The sequence below is a fragment of the Oreochromis aureus genome, linkage group 12 (assembly GCF_013358895.1).
Source record: "Oreochromis aureus strain Israel breed Guangdong linkage group 12, ZZ_aureus, whole genome shotgun sequence".
Taxonomy (NCBI): Eukaryota; Metazoa; Chordata; class Actinopteri; order Cichliformes; family Cichlidae; genus Oreochromis; species Oreochromis aureus.
This window is the reverse complement of record NC_052953.1, coordinates 23,698,822-23,723,855: the sequence shown is the minus strand read 5'-3', so window position 1 is coordinate 23,723,855 and position 25,034 is coordinate 23,698,822. Positions and strand designations below refer to the sequence as shown.

Here is a 25,034-nt window from a genome sequence, read left to right as displayed (position 1 = left end):
CTATGCAAAGCATGAGCTCTTCAGTGGGGGTAAGTATTGTTTGTTTAACGCTGGATCACATGGTAGTCATTTGACTTGGTTTAACTTCGTCTTTTCAATTCGTTGTTTGCGCCACAGAGTTTGAGAACCATTCACCAAACTATCAATGTGTGACCAACCTTACTTCGAGAACATTTGAGTATTGTTTAATTATTATAAAGCCAACATTTGTTATATTGCATAAGTTCCCACCAACAGAATGTTATCAGCTTATACTCTGAAGCAGTCAGTCTGTGCATGTACTGCAAGAGTTTACTCACCTGCATGTTCCAGCAGCATTTTGGCAATGTCCATGTGTCCATTTAGCAAGGCATCGTGCAGTGGACTCACTCCATCCACCTGATTATTAAGCACAGGGGAAGGGTGGTGGTGCAGCAAAGCTTCCACACACTCGGTGCTGCCGTGGTTGCATGCCTCGTGCAGAGGTGTCCAGCCTGCATGGTCTATGTGATCAACAAACCGGAAACAGAGGCACAAACAATGCTGACTCAAAATGAAGTGGATGTTAATCACAGTTTAGAATATCCACCTGTTGTTCACCTCACCAAACAACCTGTGAAGTACTCTCTGGGCTTCCAAATGGATCTATACTCCAAAATTCCAAAATTTTAATTTCTTTTCTGTGTTTGTTTATGTATATTTGTTTTTCCTCAGGGTTGATTCAACACATACAACTACATTCTCTGACAAGCTTTGCATGTACTAAAATACTTTTCTATAGCTATTATGCATGCCACGATCAAGTTTAAGGCATGTGCCATTATGATTTCAACCTTCAGCCACCTTCATTCATCTGTTGCTTATACACACAACTTTCTGTTTGGGTCTAGTAATGCCTCAGTTGTCTAGTTATTGGTTGCAAGATGTATTGTCACTCGATGTGTCAATCAATCAGCACATACTAGGACAATACTATCTAACAACTTTTATACAATGGGATGAACTAATAGGAAGTGAAATGGCTCTGGTAGATCAGCTCTGCACATACAGATCATCTACACATAATGGCAGGATACATGCAATATACCTGAAACACAAATGACAACTAATGTAAATGTAAAGCAATGCAATGGAGGCACAGCATTCAAACAACACAAATGCTCACAACGCATAGGCTATGATAATACACAGCTACAAATCAAGAGTAAAAAAGGAATCTTTTAAAGAAACATTAAAATAGTTGCAGCATTTTTTCATGTTTTAATCCAGGATTAAAACACAGAAAGATAGACACATTCTAAGGACTAATAATAAAAAAGTTAAAAAAAAATGACAGACAGATAATCTGCTGTAGTTGAGAAAAAAAAATTCCTCTGAAAACCAAACATGCTCTGACTCAATTAGCATCAGGCCTTTTTTGGAGAAATCCGTAATGTGGCAGCAGTTATTTTACCATTTTGCCCCGTAGTTCTACTTGATCGCATTTTAGACTTAAGAATCCCCCATAACCCCCACCAAGATGCAAGTCAATTTAGTCTACTATTAAGGGGTGATTACAAAATCAGAGAAACCTTTGAAAACGGCACATTTCCATAAAAGGAGGGCAAGTCATTATATTTGACCTAAAGGGACTAAAGAAAGTCACTCTGAAATATCAAAAGGGATTCAATTCACTTAGCAAAGTGGCCATAAATCTATAAATCTGACACTCCAAACCCATCCTGCTCTTACTAGACACACCCTTTACATTTTAGCTAAAGGTTAAACGCAATGATGATGACGCGCACACGCTCCTATTTCTTCTCTCCCCCTTTTTTTTTCCTCCAGTGTTAATCGCTCTCCAAAACCCCAGAGCAAACAGTGGGAGTGAAGTGAGACGACAGTGAGACAGAGGTTATGGAAAAAAGGGAAAGCGAGAGAAGTCTTACCTTTAACATTGATGTCTATGCCAGGAAGCGCCAAGATCTGAAGCACCGTTTCCACTTGGTTCCTCTTGCAAGCTCTGTGGAGGAGGGTCTCTCCTTCGACCAGGACGAACACAACGGACAAACCCACCCAAAAGAAAGAAGAGGCGGAAGAGAAGAGAGAAATCAAAAATCAGGGTGTGCCTGATGTCCTTCCCATTGTCCCCATCCATATGGTGAATACGCCAATTAAATATCACAGAAATGTCACCAAACACACACACACGAAAAAAAATTCCCTGACCTAAAAAGAGTACGACCCGCCAATGAGGTTGCGATTAAAGAGGAGTGATGAGAAAAAAGGGGGGAGATCTTTCAAGGGAGAGAAAAAAAAAAAAAAACACGGAGGAAAAAAAAAATTAAAGATGGAGAGTTGGGCTAATTCGCCTCGCTCTTTCCCTCTTTTATAGAGGGAGATTTTCCACTTACACCCCGTGCCCAACAAAGTTAATATCAGGGCAGTTGGTGAGTAAATGAATGTAGTGGTGAAAAAGTAGTCTCGCTTCCTGTTCACTCATCCCTATATTGTTACTTAAGAGGAAGTTATGGTAGACAGCCCTCGCACAAAGCCTCGAAAACGATTCTTCACAGATCCTAGGTTCAAAAGCTCTGCTGGGCATTGCCAGTGTCACCACGTGATATTTAATCAGCAAACTACTAGCGGGGGAGAAAAAAAAAAAAAAAAAAAAAAAACTCTCAAAAGACTCCATTTACATTTTTGTACACAATTTTATTCCACCCATTCCTTTTTTCCTCATCTATACTGCATTCCTCACTTTTTCAAATACAATATTAAATCAGGAATAAATTAGTGGGCCAGAGCCCCCTCTTTTCATGTATGGCTGAACTTCAGAGAGAAGTTAAAGGCCAAGCATGAGTGGCTCTGTGCTTGCCAGTATAACACAGAACTGCAAAGGCTGTAATAAATGCTTTACTAGCTCTCCCCAGGACGCCATCCCTGTACAGGGGCTCCACTCCAACGCACACAGAGCAAAGAGTGGGGCAAAAAGAAAGAAAAAAAAAAATAGGTGGAGATGGGGGAGAGGGAGGGAGAAGAAGCGGTGAAGGGGAGAGCAAAACGGTTCCTGCATTTCAAAGCATGCAGGCAAAATATTGAGAATGCTGGTTCGTATTCATTCTGAAGAATTCCTTTCTTCCAGGAAATGTCTTTGAGGCTGCAAAGATGTATTAAATGCCATCCACAATAGTTGAAAGGTTGAAAAATGGAATGGAGGAGAAAAAAGAACATATGTTAAATGTAGAGATTCCAGTTCAGTTCAAATCCAGTTCAGACACACATGGTTGGCACAGACAAATATTGCACATTTTCTTCATACAGGTCCACAAGTATTTGGACAATGACACAACCTTTGTACCAGCACAGATGATTTTGAGTCAATCGGCCATGATGTGACTCAAATGCAGACTTTCAGCTTTAATTCAAGAGCTTTAACATATTTTATTTGCATTAAGTATTTTGGAATCAAATTAATTTCTTTAAAAAAAAAAAAAAAAAAAACCACAGTTCCCCACTTTCAGCAACTCAAAAAGATATTTGTACAAAATAACATTTTTAATATGTTATCTTTAATACTTGAATTCAGTGAACACCTAAAGTCTACAATCCATGGACATCACCAAATGCTGCATTCCATTCCTTGAGATGCTCTACCAGGTATTTTCCTGCAGCCACCTTCACCTGGTGTTCATTTGTGTATCTCTGCCTTCAGTTATGTCTGCAGTAACTGAAAAGCATGCTCTATTGGGTTGAGATCAGCTGACTGACTTGGCCATTGAAGAATATCACATTCCTTTGGTTTTAGAAACTCTTGGGTTACTGTTCCAATACGCTTTGGGTCATTATTCACTGTGAAGCACTATCCAAACAGTTTTGCAGCATTTGGCTTAATCTGAGCAAAGTACGAACTTGATCACTTCACGATTCATCCTGCTACATCCATCAGCTGTCATGTCATCAATAAACAGTAGTGACCATGTTCTACTGGCAGCCACACAAGCCCATGCCATTGGGTCCACCATGTTTGACAGATGTGCTATGCGTCAAATCATGAGATGTTTTTCTTTTTCTCTATTCCTTTTTTCTTATCATCGTTCTGATACAAATTCTTCTCGAGTTCATCTTGCCTAAGAAATTTTCCAGAGCAGTGCAGCGAGTCCTTTAGATGGTTTCTGGTATAGCCTAATTTGGCCTTCATGTTCTTGAGTATAACCATTGGTTTGGACCTTGGTGTAAACCCTCTGTATTTCCATTTATGAAGGGTTCTCTTGATTGTAGACTAACGATTTTTTGTCTTTCTAGCTAGGCGAAAATGTCCTCCTTTACTTGCATCAAGATCTCTTCGGACTTCGTGTTAAGCGTTCCAGTGGGTAGCTGCCTAATGCTAATTCAACACTTGGAATCAACTCCAGGTATTTTATCTTCTTAATTTGTAGTGAAATAACAAGGGAACAGGCATCACCTGGCCATGAAACCACTTCCATAAGAGTAGCTGTAACTATTAAACAGTTAATGCATTACTTTTATTAAATTCCTTGAATTACAGCTGGAAATCTGCACCTTCACTCACATATTTGTTTGAAATAAAACCCACACTGGTGGTGTACAGAGGAAAATTACAAAAATTGTGTGGCTATCCAAACACTTACAGACCCAACTGTAGATTATTTGAGAAGTAGTGAAAGAAATGGATGGAGTGATCTGTAGGTTGTCCCTGGAACAATGCGTATCAGCCAAACTGCCTTGCACATCAAAGAAAACCAATGTAAGCAAATATCTAATCAGCCAATCACATGGCAGCAACTCAATGCATTTAGCCATGTAGACATGGTTAAGGTGACCTGCAGAAGTTCAAACCACGTATCAGAAGGGGGAAGAAAGTTGATTTAAGTGAATATGAACAGTTTGGTTTGGTCTGGTGACAGATGGGCTGGGATTTTCCCCAAGAAAATGTCCTGTGAGCAGCAGTTGATGTCAGTGTTGTTGAGTGTTGATGTCAGAGGTCAGGAGTGCCAGGTGTCATGCCTGTCAACTAAGAACAGGAAACTGAGGATGGCATTCACACAGGCTCACCGAAATTGGACTATAGAAGAGTGAAAAAAAACTTTGCCCGGTGTAATGACTCTCAGTTTTTGCTCCAACTTTTAGACAGAATTTGTCATGAACAACATGAAAGCACAGATCCATCCTCCCTTCTATAAATAGTTGAGGCTGCTAATGATGTAACAGTGTCAAGGATAGTTTTTTCACTAACTTCGGGGCACGAAATGAGCATCAATGAACCGTACATCCAACCTGACTATACGTGCTGACCAGTTCCATCCCTTTAAGGCCACAGCAGACCCATCTTCTGATTGCTGCTTCCAGTAAGATAACACACAATATAATACAGTTCAAATCAACTCAAAGTGGTTTCCTGAATATGACAATGAGTTCAGTAAACTCAAATGGGCTCCACAGTCACCAGATCTCAACCCAATAGAGCACCTTTGGGATTTGGTGGGACAAGAGATTAACCTCATAGATGTGCAGCCGGCAAATCTGCAACAACTGTGTAATGTTGTCATGTCAATGTGGACAAAACAACAACAACAACAAAAAAAACTACCTATGAGCAATGTTTCCAGCACCTTCTTGAATTTATGCAACCCAGAACTATTAAGGTGTACCTAACACGCTGTTTAATTTGCCAGGTCCAGTGAGTGTATAACGACTGAGTGCTGATATTCCATTTGTTTTCATGTTTGTTTTTTTAAGATGCGCCATAAAGTTTAATACAATAATTATGTGTCAGTGGTCATTTATGGTGCACAGTTGGGCATTAAAGACCGTGACATAATTGTTCTAATTTCGTCTCTGTCACGATGGAAGAGGCTTTTGGTAATGAGCAAAAGTACCCAGGTCAATAATTAATGAAATCGGAAATGCATACATGAAAATAAATAAATAAATAAATACATTTTTGGAGGCGGCAAAGGTCTGGCAGAGCACCCAAGGTGAGGAAACACAGTAACTGGTGAGATCCATGGGTTCTGGACCTGAAGCAGTCATTAACTGCAAAGGATTTACAGCCAAGTACTTGCAACCCGCCTTCCCCCACATTACTTTTGATTCTGTGAAAATATGAGGACTATTTAGTAAAATGTCTCAGAATTTTTAATTCAACTAAAAATTCACTGAAATTAAATGAAAGATCTACGCCATTTCCACCTCTTGCCTGCTTCATACACCTCTGTGGAGGTGTTCAGAGAGAATTACAAAGTCTGCTTTTGGACTTGAATGCTGCTCAAAAATCATTGCAATCATGAGATAAATCAGTTCATCAAGAACTGCATCAGAAAACTCTCAGCAGGTAAACTATTCAGACAAGTCAGATTAGAGTATACTAGGATTTGCTGCAATAATCTTTATTTTGCACTGCATATTAAACCTCAGTTATTTGATGGCATGACATCATAAAGAAGGTAGTCTGGTTGTTACAGTTTCAGCATCAGTAACGAGACCAATCAGTCAAACAAACCAATATTTCCAAGCTAAAAATCAAAAACACCCAAACTACAGTACCTAATGAGTAAGCTATACTTTGTGGCACGTCAGTGTTCTACATGGGCTGCTCTGCTATTACCGAGCACTAAAACGCAGTGATTAAACACCCATTCCACTACACCCCATGTGTACACATCCTAGCAAATGCCAGGGCCAATCCACGCACTGTTAAATCACTTTAATGGTTCCAATTTGGACACAACGCCTCTATTATAGGGGTAATTGCATGCTCAGCATTTACAAGCACGGAAAGGATAAATCCGCCTGTCCTTTTCTATAAATCCCCTGTTTCACACTTTAATAGAAAAGTTAAATGTATGTGTTGCTCTTTATATCCCTCAGTCTGCTTGCTACACTCCTGTAAAGCACTGCTTGGCCTGCTGATCCCTGGACCAAAAAACCACTCGAAGCCTGTAACAATGCTATTTGTAAGGAATGTGTTTGAAATGTATTCTGTGCCAGTTACTGGATATATTTAAAACTATTTGAAGACTTCTACTATTGCTACCTCTGAAAGCGACGGCAGGAAAATAATTCCCCAAGTGAACATTACTGCTTCTTAAACTGTGCCTCAGATGCATTTACTGGCAATAAACATTTCAAAATTCCAATGGTGAATGATAACTCCATTATAATCAGTCAAAAACAACACTGGTCAGCAACATCTATGTCATCCCCTCTGCCAACAGGAAACACTCAGACAGAAATACAGTGTCTCCAATAAGAGGAAGCAAAGATCTATATACTTGCATATTATGAAAACATAATATTCCTAAAATACAAGTCTATAGGTGGTAGGAATGATCCCTGTAAATGGCTGCAAGCAGTGAAGGTGTCCATTATATGCAAGTGCTTTAAATGATCTTTAAGAAAAAAAAAAAAGACCACCTTTTACGCAATAGAACTTTCATCAAACTGCTGCTGAATAAACTTTAACTAGCAACTCTTAAGCTAACACAGACAAGTCATTAAAGCACTGATAACATGACAAACATTACCGTATGACCATTCAATAAACTGCACTTGTGTGCGATAAAATCGAAAGCTACAAAATGAGTAATAAAAACTTGTGTAACCGTTTTAGCTGATGAATGTCTTTGTGTTTGAATGAATGTTTTTATGTTTCCATGTTAAAATGCCCAGCTTTACAGCAGGAATAAAGAGGTTTACAATGTGGAGCAAAAAACAGTTTAGGTATAACACAAATCAGAGTTTATACAATTTTAACCAACTTGAAAGTCAATATTTGGCATTAACAACTTTATCCTTTATTCTCTCAGTCAGGTCTTTCCTGAATTTGTTTCTATTTCTTAAAGACAGTGCTTATCTGCTGTAGATGGTTCTTAGGCCTGTCAATTCTAATTTGTCCACTTGTCCAGTTCTTCCATTTTATTAAGGACACACACAGAATGGTTGGGTTTTTGGCTAAAAACTCTTTGGGAATCACTTTGTAAGTGCAAACATCCAATTTGATCCCTTTCAGATTGTGTTCCATTTGGTTGTTTTTGCTTGTTTGTTTGTTTGTTTTTTTTGCAGATTAAGCTAAATAAATGGGATCAAATTTGGTGATTTTACCACAGGCAGCTAGTATCAACGTACCTAAAGACACCATTTAAAACTGATTCTTGCACAGTTCTTTGTTATGTGTATACACAATAATTGGTTAGTCTATTGAATTAGGTATCCTTTGATGCCTGAATGATTCATTGTTAAGTGGCTTAACAAACAAACAAAAAAAAATTCAACTGAAAACGATCAGGTACAAGAACCGGAATGAAAATGAGTGAAAAAGCAGGGAGTGTCCAGAGACAAACTTTGAAAGACCTTCAGAGAGTCTGGAGAACTATTGCTCAAGAGCACTTTAAAAAGCTACAATAAAGTCTGGATCTCCTTGGAAACCAAATATAATAAAATGAAGGGTGGTGCATGATGTTTGCACAGTTGCACAGTTTGCACAGTATGCACAGTAAGTAACTTGGCAACCACTATAGTTGTCTAATACCTCCCCATGCTATGGGGTATACCTGGTTTTTTACCAATGGCAATCTTCGTCCCTTTTCAATACTTATTTTTCACTGGTGGATAAAGTTGTGTAGCATTGCTTTACAAGTTAAAGAATACTGAACGCAGCTTTTGAACTACGCTGTGTAAATGTTGACCTTAATGGTTTGTTTCAGAAATGAAGTGCCGTTAAACGCAAACAGATTTTAAACAATGAAAACTCAGCAGTTCTTGTTTGACAGTCTACATACAGTATATTAGGGCTGATTAAAATGGAAATCTCTGCTGAGCTTCCACAAGCAAATGCGGGACTACAAAAGAGAAGTTCATCCCAAATCCCTCAACCCCTCTCAGCTACTGTGACAAAGATACAGAGGTTCCAGAAGGCGAGACAGATGCTCCAAAGCAAAGATGTGCAGAATATAAGAAAGCAAGTTTACATATGTGGGTGAAAAGCCTGTAACGGAAAGAGAGGAAGGAAGGGAGGGAGGGAGAGAATGGGATGAGTCGAGAAGGGATGAGAGGGCGAGAGGGAAGTATGCTGTGCCGATGGTTCATCAAAAATTAATGCCAACCACATCGGTATAGAGATCACGTAGTGGAAAAACAACACATGCCAACAGCCTTGAGTCTCCTGCCTCAGCCTTCACCCCCCTTCACCCCACACCCACTCCCTTTCCTTTACCCTACACCCCTCCTTTGCACCAGCACAGGGCCTTTCTGATCAGGTGGAGGGGGGAGATATGAGCTTTGACACCTTCGAGAGTTCACACAGAGTGCCATGCCTCTAATTGCAGGAAGTTCCACCAGTGCAGCCGCTGTATATTTAAAAGTGCTACCCTAATTGCTGCATTTAATGTCCCCAAAATGGAGATATGAGCCACACTGTGTGTACTAATATCTGTTATTGTTTTGTGTGTGTGCCACCCAATATTTCTGTCCCTGCGATTTATCTGTTAATTTCTTTTTTTGGTTCAGTTTTTTTAAGGTGAATAAGACATGAGGAAAAAGCAAAACAAAACAAAAAGCGCAGTCTAGAATTTCAATGCAGATATAACAAGTAGAGAAGGCACAGCACTGAGGCGTTATTATGGTCCAAAGTCTGCCACAAACATACATGGCAGGCCTGCTTATGCAGTCAAGCTGCTCATAAAGCTGACTAGAAGGAAGTGTGGTTCGATGCAAATCAATCACTTTTGCCATGCATTATGTGCTCTTCATTAAACCGAAAGTGATGACAGCGCTATCATGTTCCTGATGACCTACTGTAGTGCATCAGTCCATTAAAAGTCCACTCCTTGCAAATGTGAAGCTATGCTGTCAAACAATGGGTGCATGCACATGCCGTACCTGCTGCGTTGACTCTGTTCAAACCTCTGGGGATGTTCTCTTTCTCCGAGCAGGTTTCATTCTCCAAAGAGTTTTGAGGTCTGTATGGAGACAAAGAATGTGGCCCAGAAGGGTTAATGAGAAAATACACACATGCTGTATTTATAAATTTCTTCAAATTCAAAAAAAAAAGAAGAAAAAAAAAAAGGTGATTACCCATGATTCATGTAAACAAGAGCAACTGACCATTTGAGCATGACTGCAAGGAGACCCAGTGGTGGAGAAAGTGGAACCAGCATCACTGTACTGTGAAAACTGCCATTAGCAAATGAATCCCTCATGGCACGATATCATCTTATATGAAATCTGACAATATCTGTCAAACCCCTACTGCGTTGGCCACACACACACTTCACACAACTAATCCTCTATTCCTGTCTCCAAAGCACTTTTCCTCCCACTTAACGCCTCAAACGCAGAGACGAAGAATTCAATGTGAGCAAGCACATTAGGAGGAATAACTAGTAAAAGAAAGTGAAGCCTCTTCAAAGTAGTGGCGTGCTAATAGCTGTGGGCTGTCACTAGTCCTGTGTGTAGGTATGGAAGATCTGCCCGCGTGAAGCCTGACAGGTGTCTTGTGTGTATATGTATGTGCACATGCGCATGCGTTGCATTGAAGTGGAGTGCCATCCGTATTACAGGGAAGAGGCTTGTTCCCTGGTAATTGGGTTGTTCAGAAGCCAGGAAGGAGCTCCCAGCAGTGAGGAGGAAACACACGTCCTGTCACGTTGCTTGTTATTAGCAAGGACAAGGCTGAGAAGAGATGAGACAAGCTCTGTGTGCATGTGTGAGAGTGTGCGCGCGAGAAAGTGACTCCATAACAGTGTCTATGTTGAGGGTGTCTCACATTTAACCACTTCACCCAAGTGTCCCCTGCCCATACAGGCAGTGGAAGTTGACAGTACTTGGCTTGTATACACCCCAGTCTCTTCTTTCCTCACGGTCTACTTTAGGAGGCCAGTCTGCTGACAGCAGCCCAGCTATCAATTAAGAGCTTGCAGCAGCGTGTGCCCTTGGAGGCCATCACTAAAGAAACCTATGAGCAGTGATTGAAATAATGCAGAAGTGCTGGTCAAGTGCTGAAAGAAAGCAATTTATGGGATTTTTCTTACTAATCATAGCAAAAGAAATCCTTCCCCCCTACTTTTTATCTGTCTTCATTGTAAAACTCTTATTGAATCTAGCTGATCCTTTTATAGGCTTTTCTTCAAACCTAGCTGATATTTGGAAGTTGGGACTCATAGAGAGGTCTGGTCAGAGAAAGAAAGAACACACTATAGTCAAGTGGGCTGAAACGATTACAGCAACGGAAAGAGTATGACTAAGCCAGCACAAAGAAAACCACAGTTTAATTACAGCTTCCCTTCTGCTAACAGCACTCCATGCCATGCAACCAGCCACCTGGCAAATCAAACGGCCCTCTAAGCGGTCGGTCAATCAGCCACCCTGTCAGCTTGGTGTAACTTGGACACATGCCCTGTTGCTGGCCTGTCTGTTGATACGGAAGAAACACGCTCACAATATCTCAAATAGAACTACAACATCTTTGAGTCAATCAAAAACAGTCTAATGCATTCTGAAAGTGAGAGATGACTGATAGCAGGGAGGAGAGCTGGTAGTTAACCTGGTCGACCACGAACCAACCAGTCCTTCCTGTCTTACGACTGAGCACTCTCACAACAAACATAGCTGATTTTTCTATCATCTATAATGTGTTTTTCCTTTTGTTTTTTTGTTTTTTACTTCTTAGCAGTTTTTCATCATGTATGCTATTGTATAGAATATGCAGTGTGTCATATGCATAAATGCTTCAACATAAAATGTGTTAATTGATTAAGATTGTCAAGATCACCGCAGCTATGTACAATATCACGAATTTAACCATGAAAACCAGAAAACAAGCTTCCCGTCTTGGTTTCTGTTCTCAGCTCATCACAGGCTTTGTCATTTTGATTTCATTCTTTCTTTTAGGGTCAAATGATTTCACATGCCCTTTGGCATTTCTTTATCTCATCCACACAGATTCCATTCCTTGTTTCATTTATTTCTTCACACGCCTATGTCAAAATAAAGTAAACCCCTTGCAAATATACAGGGAAAGCAGAAAGTAGAAATGGAGTAGAGATGGAGGGGAAGAGAAGATCTGGTCTGTGCATGAACCAGTAGCCTTCACATGAACCTGCTCCCTGGTGACTCCTGCCCTTTTCCAGGCCAACTACCTGCTGATGAAACAGCAGATGTCTGATATGGGGTATGGATAAAGTGTGTGCATGTGTGCGTTTGCAGTTAGAGAGGGATTTAATATGCAAGAGTAGATCAAGAGAGATTGGGGGGGGGGGGGCTTGAGAGCTGGTCGTATGGGAAGACACAAAGGCCTGATGGGATACCCAAGTCTATCTGCGGCTCCCTGTCCATATCTGTCTGTGTGTGTGTGTGTGTGTGTGTGTGTGTGTGTGTGTGTGTGTGTGTGTGTGTGTGTGTGTGTGTGTGTGTGTGTGTGTGTGTGTGTGTGTGAGTGAAGAGGGGTTTAACCTCCCCGTGCACCCCTCCTGTCAGCAAGCACACACTGATAGGATCAGACCTGGGCACGACCCATCACATGCCAACTCCTCACGCTCCGTCTGACCTCTATTTGTCTGTCTCCAGCTTTCCCTTAGTCCATTCATGCATCTCTGCTCCTCACCTCCACACACTTCTCCTTTCTCCAGGTGTTCCTTTGTTCCTTTTCGCTCAGATTTCTCAAAGGATCTGTTCATTTTCACTTGTTTGGCCTAATGCTATGCTGTCTACCCTGAACTATGTGGGAAGAATCCAGACAATGGAGGCACAGAAAACTGCTGGTCGACTACATCGGCTATTTTAGACAAGCCAACAAACATGGTACAATAACCAACTTTACAGGGTGGCAGCTTTTCATGTGTATTTTTGCTAAAAGATTACTAGCAACATGCTTTCTGCTATAGGCATTTGACTATATCTTTAGTAGATATGCAGGCTCTAAACAAGGTTAGACAACTAGACAACGATATAGATTCACAATTTTCTGCAGTCAAAAAAATAAAAAAGTTAACTAAACACACTGCCACTGGGAATCTCTAAGCTCATCTTCAAAAATGAATACATTATAAGAAGTTTGGCAAATGTAAATGAAAGCTAATACAAGACATTGAAGTGCTATAGCTTATGCAAAGTTAAACATTTTAACATCATACTGGAATTTTAAACCAGACATCTGTGCAGCCTCCACCACTGTGTGTAAGCCCCTCCATGATTTGCTCCAGGCTCTTGTGAGAATGCACAATGTGGACTTAACGGTAGCACAGACAGACAGCTGCGTGTAACTGACCTGCAGTCGGTCCCCTGACTAGTGCAGCTGTGTGAGGTGGGCTCAGTCCTGAGGCGAGTACCACTGGGACTCAGAGCCAAACTTCCCAGAGCAGGCAGGTAGGAAAGCACCTGTCAGAAGTCACACAGATATACACAAGGTCAGACAGTGCCTTTACACTGCAAGTTGATATGTGCGTCCTTGGGGAATTGAGGAAACACAAAGCCACCAATGGAGAGTGAGAAAGCCAGATGTTCTAGTGCAATATAATATTCTTGTTAGACGACATCAGAAATCATTTCATGGCACATAAGGGCAAATATAATCTATACTAGTTTTCAAAACTGTCATTAACTAATGCAGAACAACTGTGTGTTTTGCTTCTAACACCAACTTAAAGTGGGGGAAAAGAGAGAGAAAAGTATTATTTTTTTATATGTGTGTACAATGATATCAGAAGCTCAAAAAACAACTGTGAATCCAAAAAGGAATTCCAGAGAAAATTCCAGTAAAAATGGAAGATGATCACAAATGTACTACAAGTAGAAATGACAAAATCTGCCAAAGGAAACAAGGAAAAAAGGACAGGGAAACATGGGAACAAGAAATGCACCATTTTCTTTAGTGACAGAGGTTCATCTCCCACAGTGCATCCATTTCTGCAGCAGAGATTCCTGAATATGGCATCAGCCACCATCAACTTAAGCCTGGTAGAGCGAACCCTGATAACCAGTTCCACCAAAATATTTGGAGATAAATCTATGGGGAAAAAACAGGAAAATCAGGTAAGAGCATCTTTTTAGAAGAGATTTTTTTTTTTTTTTTTTAAATAAAGAAAACTGCCCCCTTCGTGTCAAACTGTACAAATAAAAAAAGAGACAATTCTGCTAAATAAAGTTTTTAAACTGCTTAAACTACTTCTACCACTTTTTAAGTAAAAGAAAATGAAATTCAGAAACCAAACTTTGAACTTAGGACAGAATTTACATAACAGAAGTTTTCTTTTTCTGAATATGCTTCCTGTTCTCAAGTTTCAGTTTTTCTCACTTACCCTGGCTAATGACAGCAAGATATTCTGACAGGTCTTTCAGGCCATTTTCCACTAGTGTCTGGTTTAATTTGAAATGCTGCTGACACCAAAACTCCACCAACACAGACAGGAAATCCAGTAGAGTGTCTGCCAAGTGCAACTTCTGCTTCTCATCCCTCTCGGCGTAGTCCTTTAGAAAAGATAAACAACATTTTGAACCTAGCAAGCTCCATGAGCAATAGTAACTTTATTCATGAGGTCAGATTACAAATCTGCTGTCAATTATGGATCACAATAAAACATTCTGAATGACTGAGCACATTATCCAATAAGAATATCAAAGTAAATTACAGTCATGGCAGCCTGTATCAAGAGCTGCATTAGTTGTTTTACAGCACTGGACAAGAGGGTGGAGCGCTCCCACACAGTCCAGAAGGTTCTATAGAGCAAAGATCCTGATGCTGATGCTGGAGGGGCTCCCTGGAGCTGCACAAACTCTCTAAGGACGGACAAAAACCAGGAGTAAATAAAGATGAACAACCTGAGGCGAACACTAGAATTAATATGTTTCAAAAATAAAACGACTGCTAAGTACAATGGCAGCAAAAACATAGATGTAGTACTAGTACCATTTACTTTCAAACAGCCACAATTGCAAAAAGTACAACAAATACAAACATTTTTGCATTTGTGTAGTTTTATTGAAGAATCAGTGACTCACTCTCACTCTGTTTATTTGGAGGAGTATGAATGACAATTCATCAGTTCCATTTACCTGTTATCATGTGCGATTAGGCCTGCAAGTATTAGGATGATGATGCAAATTTTGTAGTAAAAAAAAAAAAAAGATGAGCTGAAATGAGTAAAATAGAGACTTTCAGCTTTTATTCATGGGGGTACAACCAAAGTACTTAATTAACTGAATAAGAACTACAATCATTTTTATACATAGCCCCCTGGTTTTAAAAGTAACTGGACGACTGAGTGGCAAGCAGGTCACATGACACCTGTTGCCTGTTCCCTCGTTATTCAATGACATGTTGATTTCAAGTGTTGAACCTGGGTGTTTACAGCAGGTGACAGAAGTCTACATTAAGCAGGAAAAAAAATCTCAGAGGGAGCAAAAACATTATGTGTACTACATTTTTAAAAACAAGCTCAGAAGCACCAAAGGTCCTGAAAGACCACAGAAGACAGCTAAGGTAGATGATTGCATAATCCTTTCCTTGGTTAAGAAAAACAGTAAAGACCTGGCAGAACATCTCATGGGAGGAAACACAACATTTGGTGAAGTTCATGGGTTCAAGACTTCAGGTGGTTGTTGTTTACATAGGATTTTCATCCAAGTATTAAAAAAAACAATAATTAATAAAAACAAAATCAATTTGAAATTAAGCTAGTTTGTTCAATTTCTTTGGAGCCTCTGGAAAAAACTAACAACTAAAAATAAAAAGGGAGCTATGAATAAAAAGAGGAAAAAGGCTGTAATTCCTAAACAGCTAATAGAATTCAGTTGCTGAACACCTTGAATTAAAGCTGAAAGTCTGGACTTCAATCACATGTAGATTAATTTGGGGCAGCATGAAGCAAAATTGCAAAAATGTGTAATTTTCCAAATACTTAAAAACTTTACTGTATTAACTCCAGCTAAACTACAGTGATTGTTAAGAATTTCTACACCTCTGTCCTTGCAATACAGATTATGAGCTTTGTGGACTAACAGAATGGGGAAAAATCAACTCCAAAGCTGTTTTCAAACATGCACTGCAACCCTGAACTTTAGTAGACATTACCCATAGGAGCTGCATGTGAGAACACAAATGTCCTAATCATTTGTATCAGACATTAAACAGACTTTACTCTGCCAGCCATCTAGCACAAAGTCTTTATAATGTTCGACAGAGTCCTTGTAAGAGTAAGGCAGCTCTGCCTCCTGCATGATGTGTGAGTGCCCAACCAATCATTTAAATTATAATTATAATGAGATATAATAATGAGAACACGGTTGAAGTGGACATGTCAGAAAGGGCAACTTCAAGCAATGATTCTCCCGACATGTGTGAGGTATTCATGTGTAAAAACTGATTGATTTAAAATAAATAAATAAAAAATGGTTCTTTCTCCGACTGAGTTTATTCAAACTGTTACCCGGCAGTGACTGAGTGGAGCTCCCCCTGGAAGATCTTGAGGGAGAGAGCCAGGATGTAACAGTGGAAGTGTAACAATGTTGGAAGACCAGGTCCAGGAAGTGCGTGACAGGTCTCTTCACTAGACATAGAATATCTGGAAGATTACATATTTGTAAGATTACCACAACTGCTACCTACTAGAGTGTTTGTTCACTACACATCACATGGTTATGCTTCTTTTTTTTTTAAAAAAAGATAAGTATAATTTTTGCAGTATAAAATTATTAGCAGGAATAATTACCTGATGGCTGTCTCTAGAAAAGACCACAAGCCCTTCTTACACCGAGGACACTGCAGCACTTGAGTAAAATACTGTTTCACTGACTTGGGAGCCATCCAGGGAGGGTTGGTAATAAGCAGTTTATCAAGGACCTGCTGGAAACTTCTCATGAAGACAGATGTGGCGTTACCCTGCGACATAATCAGCACACAACAACTGAGTTCTAGTTGGTTTGAATGCGGCGATGTACATAAAGACTTACAATTCAGTGAAGCTACAAAATAATGGACGTGGCGATGCCAAGAATTTAATCAGAGCCAAACAATAATTTAAGTTTTTGTTTTGTTCTTTTTAAATAAGTAAATAAGTAAAAGTTAAGTAAAGTAATTAGTAAAACTTATTTCCAGCTGGTCCAGGATGATGCAGAGTAAATACAGTATGTTTGTTTGCTATCACTGTGCACGCTCTTGTTCTGATTTTGGTTGGTCCCATAAAGTTAAATATTTGATGAAAATAAGAGGAAGTGATGAGATCTGATATTTCACAGACTAAATTACTTATCAAAAAAAGGTACAATAACTAAATTAATTATGAGTTACATCTCTAAATTACAGTTTAATCAAAAGACAGTAAAACCAATAAAAAGACCTCTCAAAGCCAGCTATCCACACTCAAAAATGTGAAGCAAGTTATACTTTTGTGCAGCCCCTGAGGATATTGCACTAGCAGTAGGTGGGAGTTTCTGCAGTATGGTAATTCCTACCTGCTGAGCGTATTCTAAGAGGGAGATCAGGTACGGCGCCGGTGGCAGGAGGCCTGGGTACACAGCACTTCTGATTGAGTCCAAGGCTTCAGTGAAGAGGCCACACTCTATCATACAGCCAACATTGCTGAAGTCCATTTTTGTTGCCTGGAGAAATACAAGAACAATGATAAAATGCAAGAGGTATATGGAAAGCAGAAGGAAACACGGCACTCAAAGAGATGGATGGCAGAAAGACGAGGTGGAAAAAAGTTAAGGGCAGAAGGGTAATGGAAATAGGAAGTGAATGGGCTTTAAAAGTTCTTGGGGGTCATTTCTGACTGTCTGTTATGGGCAAATGGCATATGGACTCAGAAAGTACAGAATGGAAAAACATGAGCACTTCTATTAGCAATATCCACTTGGGTAAGGTATGGACAGGACAGTGGAGAGTATTGTTAATAGGCCTGCCAATCAAAACTCTCAGATCAGCTGACAGTGGTGGTTAAATTGTGACCTGGGTATGATGCGCCCTTGTTCTAGATGTCACTTTCCATTGAAATGCATGACATAAAGGAAATTAAATGACCTGATCCTCTTGATGAAACACATAGTTATTGTAGAGATGTATAGTAGTGATCAAGGGTGGGGGTTGATATGTCTGCACATCTACCTGAGCCAGGGGACTATAGGGGTCATGGTAGCCCAAATATTCAAGGAAGCACAGTCTTGGCTGGCCCTAGAAGCAACAAAAAGAAAGAAAAGAAAATGATAATAATGTCAAGAAAACACAAAACCACTCATAAAAAATAAAAAAACCCAAATACACACCACTTGTTTGATATATGTCTTAAGCTCCGCCTCCAGAGTAGAGAAATTGTCCTTCACATCTGCTGGATGAGCCTCTTGTTCTTCTGTTATGTTGAAATTCATATCCACACGATTTGTCTGACCCCCAAACAATAAGCTTTCAGTCTACAAGATAATTTTTTATCATGAACTGTTTAATAAAGATCAGACTAGTATGTGCACATATAAATGAAGACTATATAAAATATTTAAATCACCCCCCCCAAAGAAAATTAAAAAAATAATAATTTAAGCAACATATTTAAAACTGATTATCAGTTATAACTAGATGTATATAATTTTTTTTTAAAACATGCATTCTTATGACTTACCCCAAAGAGGTGCTGGACTATGTGGCTCACAGGGTAACAAGGAGCATTGTGGGATTTTGAGGATTCTGTAACAGGTTTCGCCATGACATGCGTGATAGAGGCATAAGAGGGGGGAGGGCAGTGATATACCTCAGCCCTGCCTGCTTTTAGGAGTCTGTGAATGAATAAAAAAACCCGAAAATGCATTAATTAACCAGACACTCGTTTTATTCGAACATGGGTTAAAAGACAACACGTGCTTGTGACTCTAACCGTTTGAACATTGCTCTGCGTGTGGACCCTTGGACCATAAGGAGCACCCTCCAGCCCTGAAAGGCCCCTTTCAGTCTCCCACTAGCCACCTTCTCTCTCCACTGTTTGACAGGGTAGAAGGCAGCGGAGGAACCTGTGGAAATGGCCACCTCATAGGGTTCCTCTGCGAGCCAGGAGCCATTCTTAACACTGTCCAGCACGTAGTTTGGAGTTACAACCCACTTTCCTAACAAGAGACGAGCAGCAAGAGGGAAGAAATTCAATAAAACGTGTTATGTTACCTCTAGGACTTAAAAAACTTAAGAAACAATGAAGCGTTTTATGGCTACGTTAAATGTATGTAGGCTAAAATAGCAACAAAAACAAAGATCCACCGACATGAAATTCACAGCCATCATGACTCACCTGCAGCACAAGCTGCCAAAAACTTCTCACTGGACAACACCTGAGGGATTATGAGATGGGTGCAAGTGTGCTGATATACCTATAAGAAGGTAGTTTAAGGTGGTTATATGTAATCATCACAAGACATTTTTGTAAGTGGAGCTTGTCAATGATGCAAAAGTTGCTGTTTGAAATCAACAACAGATGTTCAGTGCAACTAACAGTGTTCCACTTTTAGGTGGATGCCCAGTTCATTTATTCATATTCATCATGTAAGTTAATGATTAAAAAAACACTTTCTGCAGGAAATATATTATAATGTGCCATTTTAAGATTTAACAACAAGTCATAATCACCTTTTCAAAAATAGATGAGGATGCTAGGTTGTACTATCTGATTTAGCTGCAAATCAGGGCAAAAATAATCAGCTCCCCTTTGACATTTAAAGTTTTTGTCTGAAATTTCCCAAGTGCTTCTTTAACAGCATTTCTACACTAGCTTTGCTCAAATGCTCAAAATTTGTAAAATCATGTGAAAACTGAAAGCTACCTTCCAACTTACACACAGTATAAAAACTTCAGCAAGAGTTTAAGCTGTCACAGGAGAAAGCTTCATGACAAAAACAGAAAGAAAACAGTTTAGACTTGAGAAAAAGAATTGTTGATGGACAAAGTAGGAGATGGATACAAAGTCATCACAGTGTTTCCATGTGTCTAAAGACCCCAGAACAACTTCCAAGAGACTAGTGAATGACTTAGCCAAGTTGTAAATTGTATACTCAAAGAAGACAATCATTAGACACCTGCACAGGAATGGACTGCGAGGTTGCAGATGAAGAAAAACTCCACATTTGCAGAAAGACTACACATGCTGAAAGCACATCTTTTGGTCAGATGAGACAAAACCAGGGCCAGAGAGACCCTGCGTATCTTTGGAGAAAGAAGGGTGAGGCATACAACCCAAAGAACACTATCCCCAAAGTGAAACACGGTGGTGGGAGTATTATGCTGTGTGCTTCAGTGCGTCCTGAAGTGGGAATCTCATCTCCATGAAAGGAATCATTAAAAAAAAAAAGGATATGAAGATTTTGAAAGAAAACCTTAAGCAGTCAGCAGCAGAACTGGGTCTGGTTTGCTGCTTCGTCTTTCAACATAATGACGACGCAAACCAAAGGTCAAAGTTAGCGCTATTGACTGACCTGCACAAAGGCCTAATAATTTTGACCCTCATAGTTTTGGGGTTTTGTGCAATAATTTTGGTTCTGTGTGTGAAATAAGATCCAAAATAAAACTAGGATGCTTGGAAAAGCTGTGTTAAAAAAAGATCCTTGCTGTTTAACAACACTTGAATTGAAATTCTACAAATACACTGGGGGCTAATAGTTTTGTTCTCATTTGTATAGAGGGATAATCAAAGCAGTATATAAATATAAAAATACAATTGAAAACTTTACTTGGACTGTCAAGATAAAGACACAGAACACAGACTTCCACAGAACTAATTATGATTGACAGCAAGCACAGCAAGTAATTCATTCAGTCAGCTACTTTAGGAACAAGTGCATTTCCTTTTTGATTGGTGTCTAAACACTTTCTTCATTACTTTAGTTTATGATTAGTCTCTAATTATTATGTTTTCTTACATCGCACAGGCTGAATAAAGACTAAATGCATCAGGAAGAAAAATGAAATTATTCACAAGCTGCAAACCTGTTCAGCTTGGGCACAAGTGCACGTGGCATTTCCCTAAAATCTACTGAGGGATCTCAATCTTACTCACTGAGCCACCAACGTATTTCCCACCCAGCTGCTGAATTCCCTGGATCAGAACTCTCTTCTCATCGCGGATTTTGATCCCAGAAATCTGGAAGACGTGTGTGCAGGTCTCCATCTTCGCGAAGAAACTGAAGAAGAGCCAAAATTAAGTACTTCGTTAAATTGTAGGAGACAATAAGTTAAGATAGATTGCATCATTCATTGGCCAATATAATGTTGCAGTTCTTGTTTGACTAGACGACTTAGATTGTTTCCACGATAAGCTTTCACTCTTGGTACACCAGGAAGAACAATGTACTGTTCAAACTGCACATCAAGGATATTAGCGTTTACAAAATTCATCAAAAAAAGTCAATACTTACGCAAATCGTGACAAAATTGAATTCAACTGATAATTAACTAAGGCTTGCTGGCATATCATTTGCTTTGCAGCGTCAGAGTAGACTAACTAAGAAGAAATAAATAAACAAGAAAAAATATCGGTTCTTTTCTATTCAATAAGCAATGTCAACTGTTTTAATGGCACAGCTGATCAAGTACCTCGGTCATACCACCAGTGGTAACTTCCAATTACACCCGGGCGCGCCAAACTCTCGTCACTGACATAAACATCCAACAAAGTGAATAAACTTCGACCAGTGTGTGGCTACTTTATCCGAAGCTACATTAACCGTCCCAAACAAAAATCCATGGCGCATTCGCTCTTTACATAACGGCCAAACGATAAGTTTAATGACAAAAATTACACGCGAGTACACCACCCAACTTGCAAGGTTGAGAAGCTTTATGGAATCCAATTGTTTTGGAAAGACAGGGGGGGAATCTCTCATATCGTAACATTTTTAACATGCATTGTCAATAACAAACGGCTATATACTTGATTTAAAAAAGACGTCAGAATATATTAAATATATGTTTTAAATAAAATATCATCTTTGATATGTAAAAATTATGCTATTAATTCCCGAATGCGAAAGCGTTTCCCTACCATTTGATTCGTCAGTTGGAATTTCCCACCAAGCGGAAGTTTTCATAGAGCTACTTCCAGGTTGTTGTCACGGACGCTTTCAGTCCCCGGAAATCGCCAAAAATAACTAGATGTTGTGCAGCAGTGGTTGAGTAACGGGGATATTTATCGATAGATAACCAATAAAAGTGAAATGCGACTTCTGCCATATCGGCTGCCCGGGAAACTGTGTACATAAACTGCTTAGTGCAATATTTGGTGACAGCGGTAGATATCCTGTCATAGTAATGCAATATCATATTTTTATTGGCTGTTGAATTGTCTCGGTTTTTGTTATTAGCTACAAATAGCTGTCGCAGACAGATATCAGCATGAAGTGACTACAAATGATGTCGGTCACATTTTCCCCGCCGGTAATGGATTAACACCGGATGGATTAAGTAAGAGCTTTTGTAAGGTAGGACACGCATAACATGCAACGCTGAGTCAGTCGAGTGGTTTCATTCGGGTTTTTCTTGTTTTATGCGACACACGAAACGGCCTTTTTTAAGATACAGATAAACTGTCAAAATAAGCAAATGCAGTACCACTTCCTTGCATGCTGTGAGCTGAGAGGTCTGTGTGTGGCTGTATGGCAGGAACTACGACAAGCAGGTAAAAGTCAACAGTCTCAGCAGGGCCTGTCTGTATTCTTTGTGGTTTTCTTTCATTATCAAAACAACAATATGGCTAAGTCTTTGCTTTGTAATCATAAAATTATAATTAATAACGAGAGGAAAATTCTGTTAATAAGTTAATCATTAATTGATAAATGTTTTGGCACAGTTTGGTTTTAGTGTGTTAACTAGTTACAGTTGCTTATTTTGCTTTTAGATGAGGTTTTATAAATATGATAGGCAGTCTTTATCCCTTTCTTTTGTTGTATGGATGAAATTATTAGGATGTAAAAAAAAAAAAAAAAAAAAAAAAAAAAAAAAAAAAGTGTGATCTGGAAGGTCAGAATGTGTCAGTGCTTGGCCAAACACCCCCATAAAGAGCAAGTGACAGTAACCAGCTCAACTCTTACGGTGATCAGCTTCTATCCGTCGAATCCTGGAAATGAGTCTTGTAACATTTACAAACCCAATCTGGACAATAGGAAAACTGTGTGAAATGTCAATAAAAAACAGATGATGATACATGATGATTTGTAAATCACATAAACCCACATTTTTGTTTTATGAAAGAGCATAGAAAACATATCAAATGTTAAACTGAGAAATGTATCATTTAAAGAAGAATGAAAAGGTCATTTTGAATTTGATGACATCAACACATCTCAAAAAATTTTGGTACAGGGTCATGTTTACCTCTGTGTAGCATCCCCTCTTCTTTTAACAACAGTCCATAAATGTTTGGGAAATGATGAGAGATGCTGGACTTTTGGGAGAGGAATGTTGTCCCAGTTTTATCTGACAGAGAATTCTGGCTCAACAGTCTTCTTTGTTGTATTTTTTTTATTTCATTATATGCCAAATGTTTTCAGTTGCTGAAAGGCCTGGTCTGCAGGCAGTTCCGCACCCAGATTCTTCTATTTTGAAGTCATGTTATTGATGTCATAGCTGCAGTATGTAGTTTTCTTGGGGTTAGGGTTTGGGACATATGTTGGTCTAAAACGTGTATATACCTTTCAGAATTAATGGTGCCTCTCTAGATGTGTAAGCTGCCAATTCTATAGGTACTAATGCACCTCCATAACAGCAGGCATACAGGCCTTTGCAGTTAACATTGTTCTTTTTTGGGCATTTAAAAAAGAATATTGGATTGTGGAGTAGTGAAGATAATCAGGAAAGTAGAGACAGAGAGGGGGAAGACATGGTGCACAGGTTGGACTCAAACTTGGACCTGTGCCCAGCACTCCAATGAGTTGGCATGTGGTCACCTGCTCACCCACTGAGCTAAAGTGGCACCTGAGGAACAGTTCTCTGAAACTTCACAATTTGTACACAGAGTTTTTTGCAGATTGGTGAATTTCTGCTCATCTTCTGAGAGACTCTGCTTCTCTCAGATGTTCATTTTATACCCATCCATGTTACTGAACTGTCGCCAGTTAACCAAGCTGGTTGCAAATTTTCCTTTTTCTTTTTAGTATCATTTACTTTGCTAGCCTTTTGTTGCCCCCATCTCAACTTTTTTTCTTTAAGAGATTGTTGCCATCAAATTCAAAATTAACTAATATTTTTCTTGAAATTGTACATTAGATCAGTTTAAACACTTGTTATTTCCTGTTTTCTACTGTGAATAAAATATAGGTTTATATGATTTATAATGCACTGAACACAGTTTTTGTTGGGATCCAGAACAGCAATTATTACCATCATTATCATTATTATTATTATTATCATTATTATTATTATTATTATCAGAGGTCAAATGTGACATGATATTGAATGCAAACTATAATGTGATATTCAGTATCATTTTCTAAATGTTGCCAATACCCACAAAGACAGCAGAATTTTAAGCATGATTTTAAAGATAAAAGAAATTGAAAGTTTGACCTTATTTGATGTTGAAGAAGAGGTCAGAAGTTCAAACTAACTTGATATTTAGAATCCCCACATATCATTCCCTAAATTGTTTTTATTATGTTGTCAATTCAAACAATGGCATTAAGAAACCATTTTAAATAGCTCTGTATAGCAATATAACGTTCACCTTCAGATCAGTCTATTGACCTTGAAGGAGAGGTCAGAAGTCAAATGTAACGTGGTATTTTAAATCTTTATGTTGTAATTTCTATAGATTTACAATACACACCACACTTGTAAAGATTATAGTTTATATAAGGCCTTATGCAAGTTATAAGGCTTTTTATCCATTTTCAACCAGTGAATCATTAAGTTGACCTTGAGGACCTTGGTGGATGTAAGCCAAATTTCAATAGATTGTTAACACGACTCAACTCTACACCATTACAAAGTTTAAACTTTTCAAACTGCCAAACTGTTTACAGACAGAATGACCCGGGCTTGCAAGTGCTACCAAAAAAATAACCTCTTTGTGTGAGGTAATAATCATCATCATCATCAT

At 39.1% G+C, this 25,034-nt stretch overlaps 2 protein-coding genes across 9 annotated transcripts in view; one reads left to right on the top strand and one right to left on the bottom strand.

The window, feature by feature from the left end:
• The window catches only part of slf1 (SMC5-SMC6 complex localization factor 1), a 33,635-nt gene extending 11,844 nt beyond the window's left edge, over positions 1–21,791 (bottom strand). Inside the window, exons 1-18 of one of the 4 annotated variants that reach the window (XM_039620725.1) lie at positions 21,536–21,791; positions 21,358–21,443; positions 21,000–21,123; positions 19,242–19,320; positions 18,837–19,062; positions 18,585–18,738; positions 18,235–18,378; positions 18,077–18,142; positions 17,425–17,571; positions 16,683–16,852; positions 16,401–16,535; positions 14,604–14,751; positions 14,274–14,442; positions 13,836–13,981; positions 13,244–13,353; positions 9,859–9,938; positions 1,908–2,000; positions 300–482 (exon numbers count right to left, since the gene is read on the bottom strand). In XM_039620725.1, coding sequence (XP_039476659.1) covers positions 300–482; positions 1,908–2,000; positions 9,859–9,938; positions 13,244–13,353; positions 13,836–13,981; positions 14,274–14,442; positions 14,604–14,751; positions 16,401–16,535; positions 16,683–16,852; positions 17,425–17,571; positions 18,077–18,142; positions 18,235–18,378; positions 18,585–18,738; positions 18,837–19,062; positions 19,242–19,320; positions 21,000–21,123; positions 21,358–21,443; positions 21,536–21,544 — 2,269 coding nt within the window. In that variant the 5' untranslated portion in view covers positions 21,545–21,791. Of the gene's footprint in view, positions 1–299; positions 483–1,907; positions 2,001–9,858; positions 9,939–13,243; positions 13,354–13,835; positions 13,982–14,273; positions 14,443–14,603; positions 14,752–16,400; positions 16,536–16,682; positions 16,853–17,424; positions 17,572–18,076; positions 18,143–18,234; positions 18,379–18,584; positions 18,739–18,836; positions 19,063–19,241; positions 19,321–20,999; positions 21,124–21,357; positions 21,444–21,535 lie in introns of those variants that run through there. The other 3 variants (XM_039620726.1, XM_031729730.2, XM_039620727.1) reach the window with 3 other exon arrangements.
• Positions 21,030–25,034, top strand: part of kiaa0825 (KIAA0825 ortholog) — a 119,611-nt gene continuing 115,606 nt past the window's right edge. For 2 of the 5 annotated variants that reach the window (XR_005615101.1, XM_031729729.2), the window contains exon 1: positions 22,046–22,419. The gene's annotated coding sequence lies outside the window, so the exon portion shown is untranslated. The other 3 variants (XM_039620724.1, XM_039620723.1, XM_039620721.1) reach the window with 3 other exon arrangements.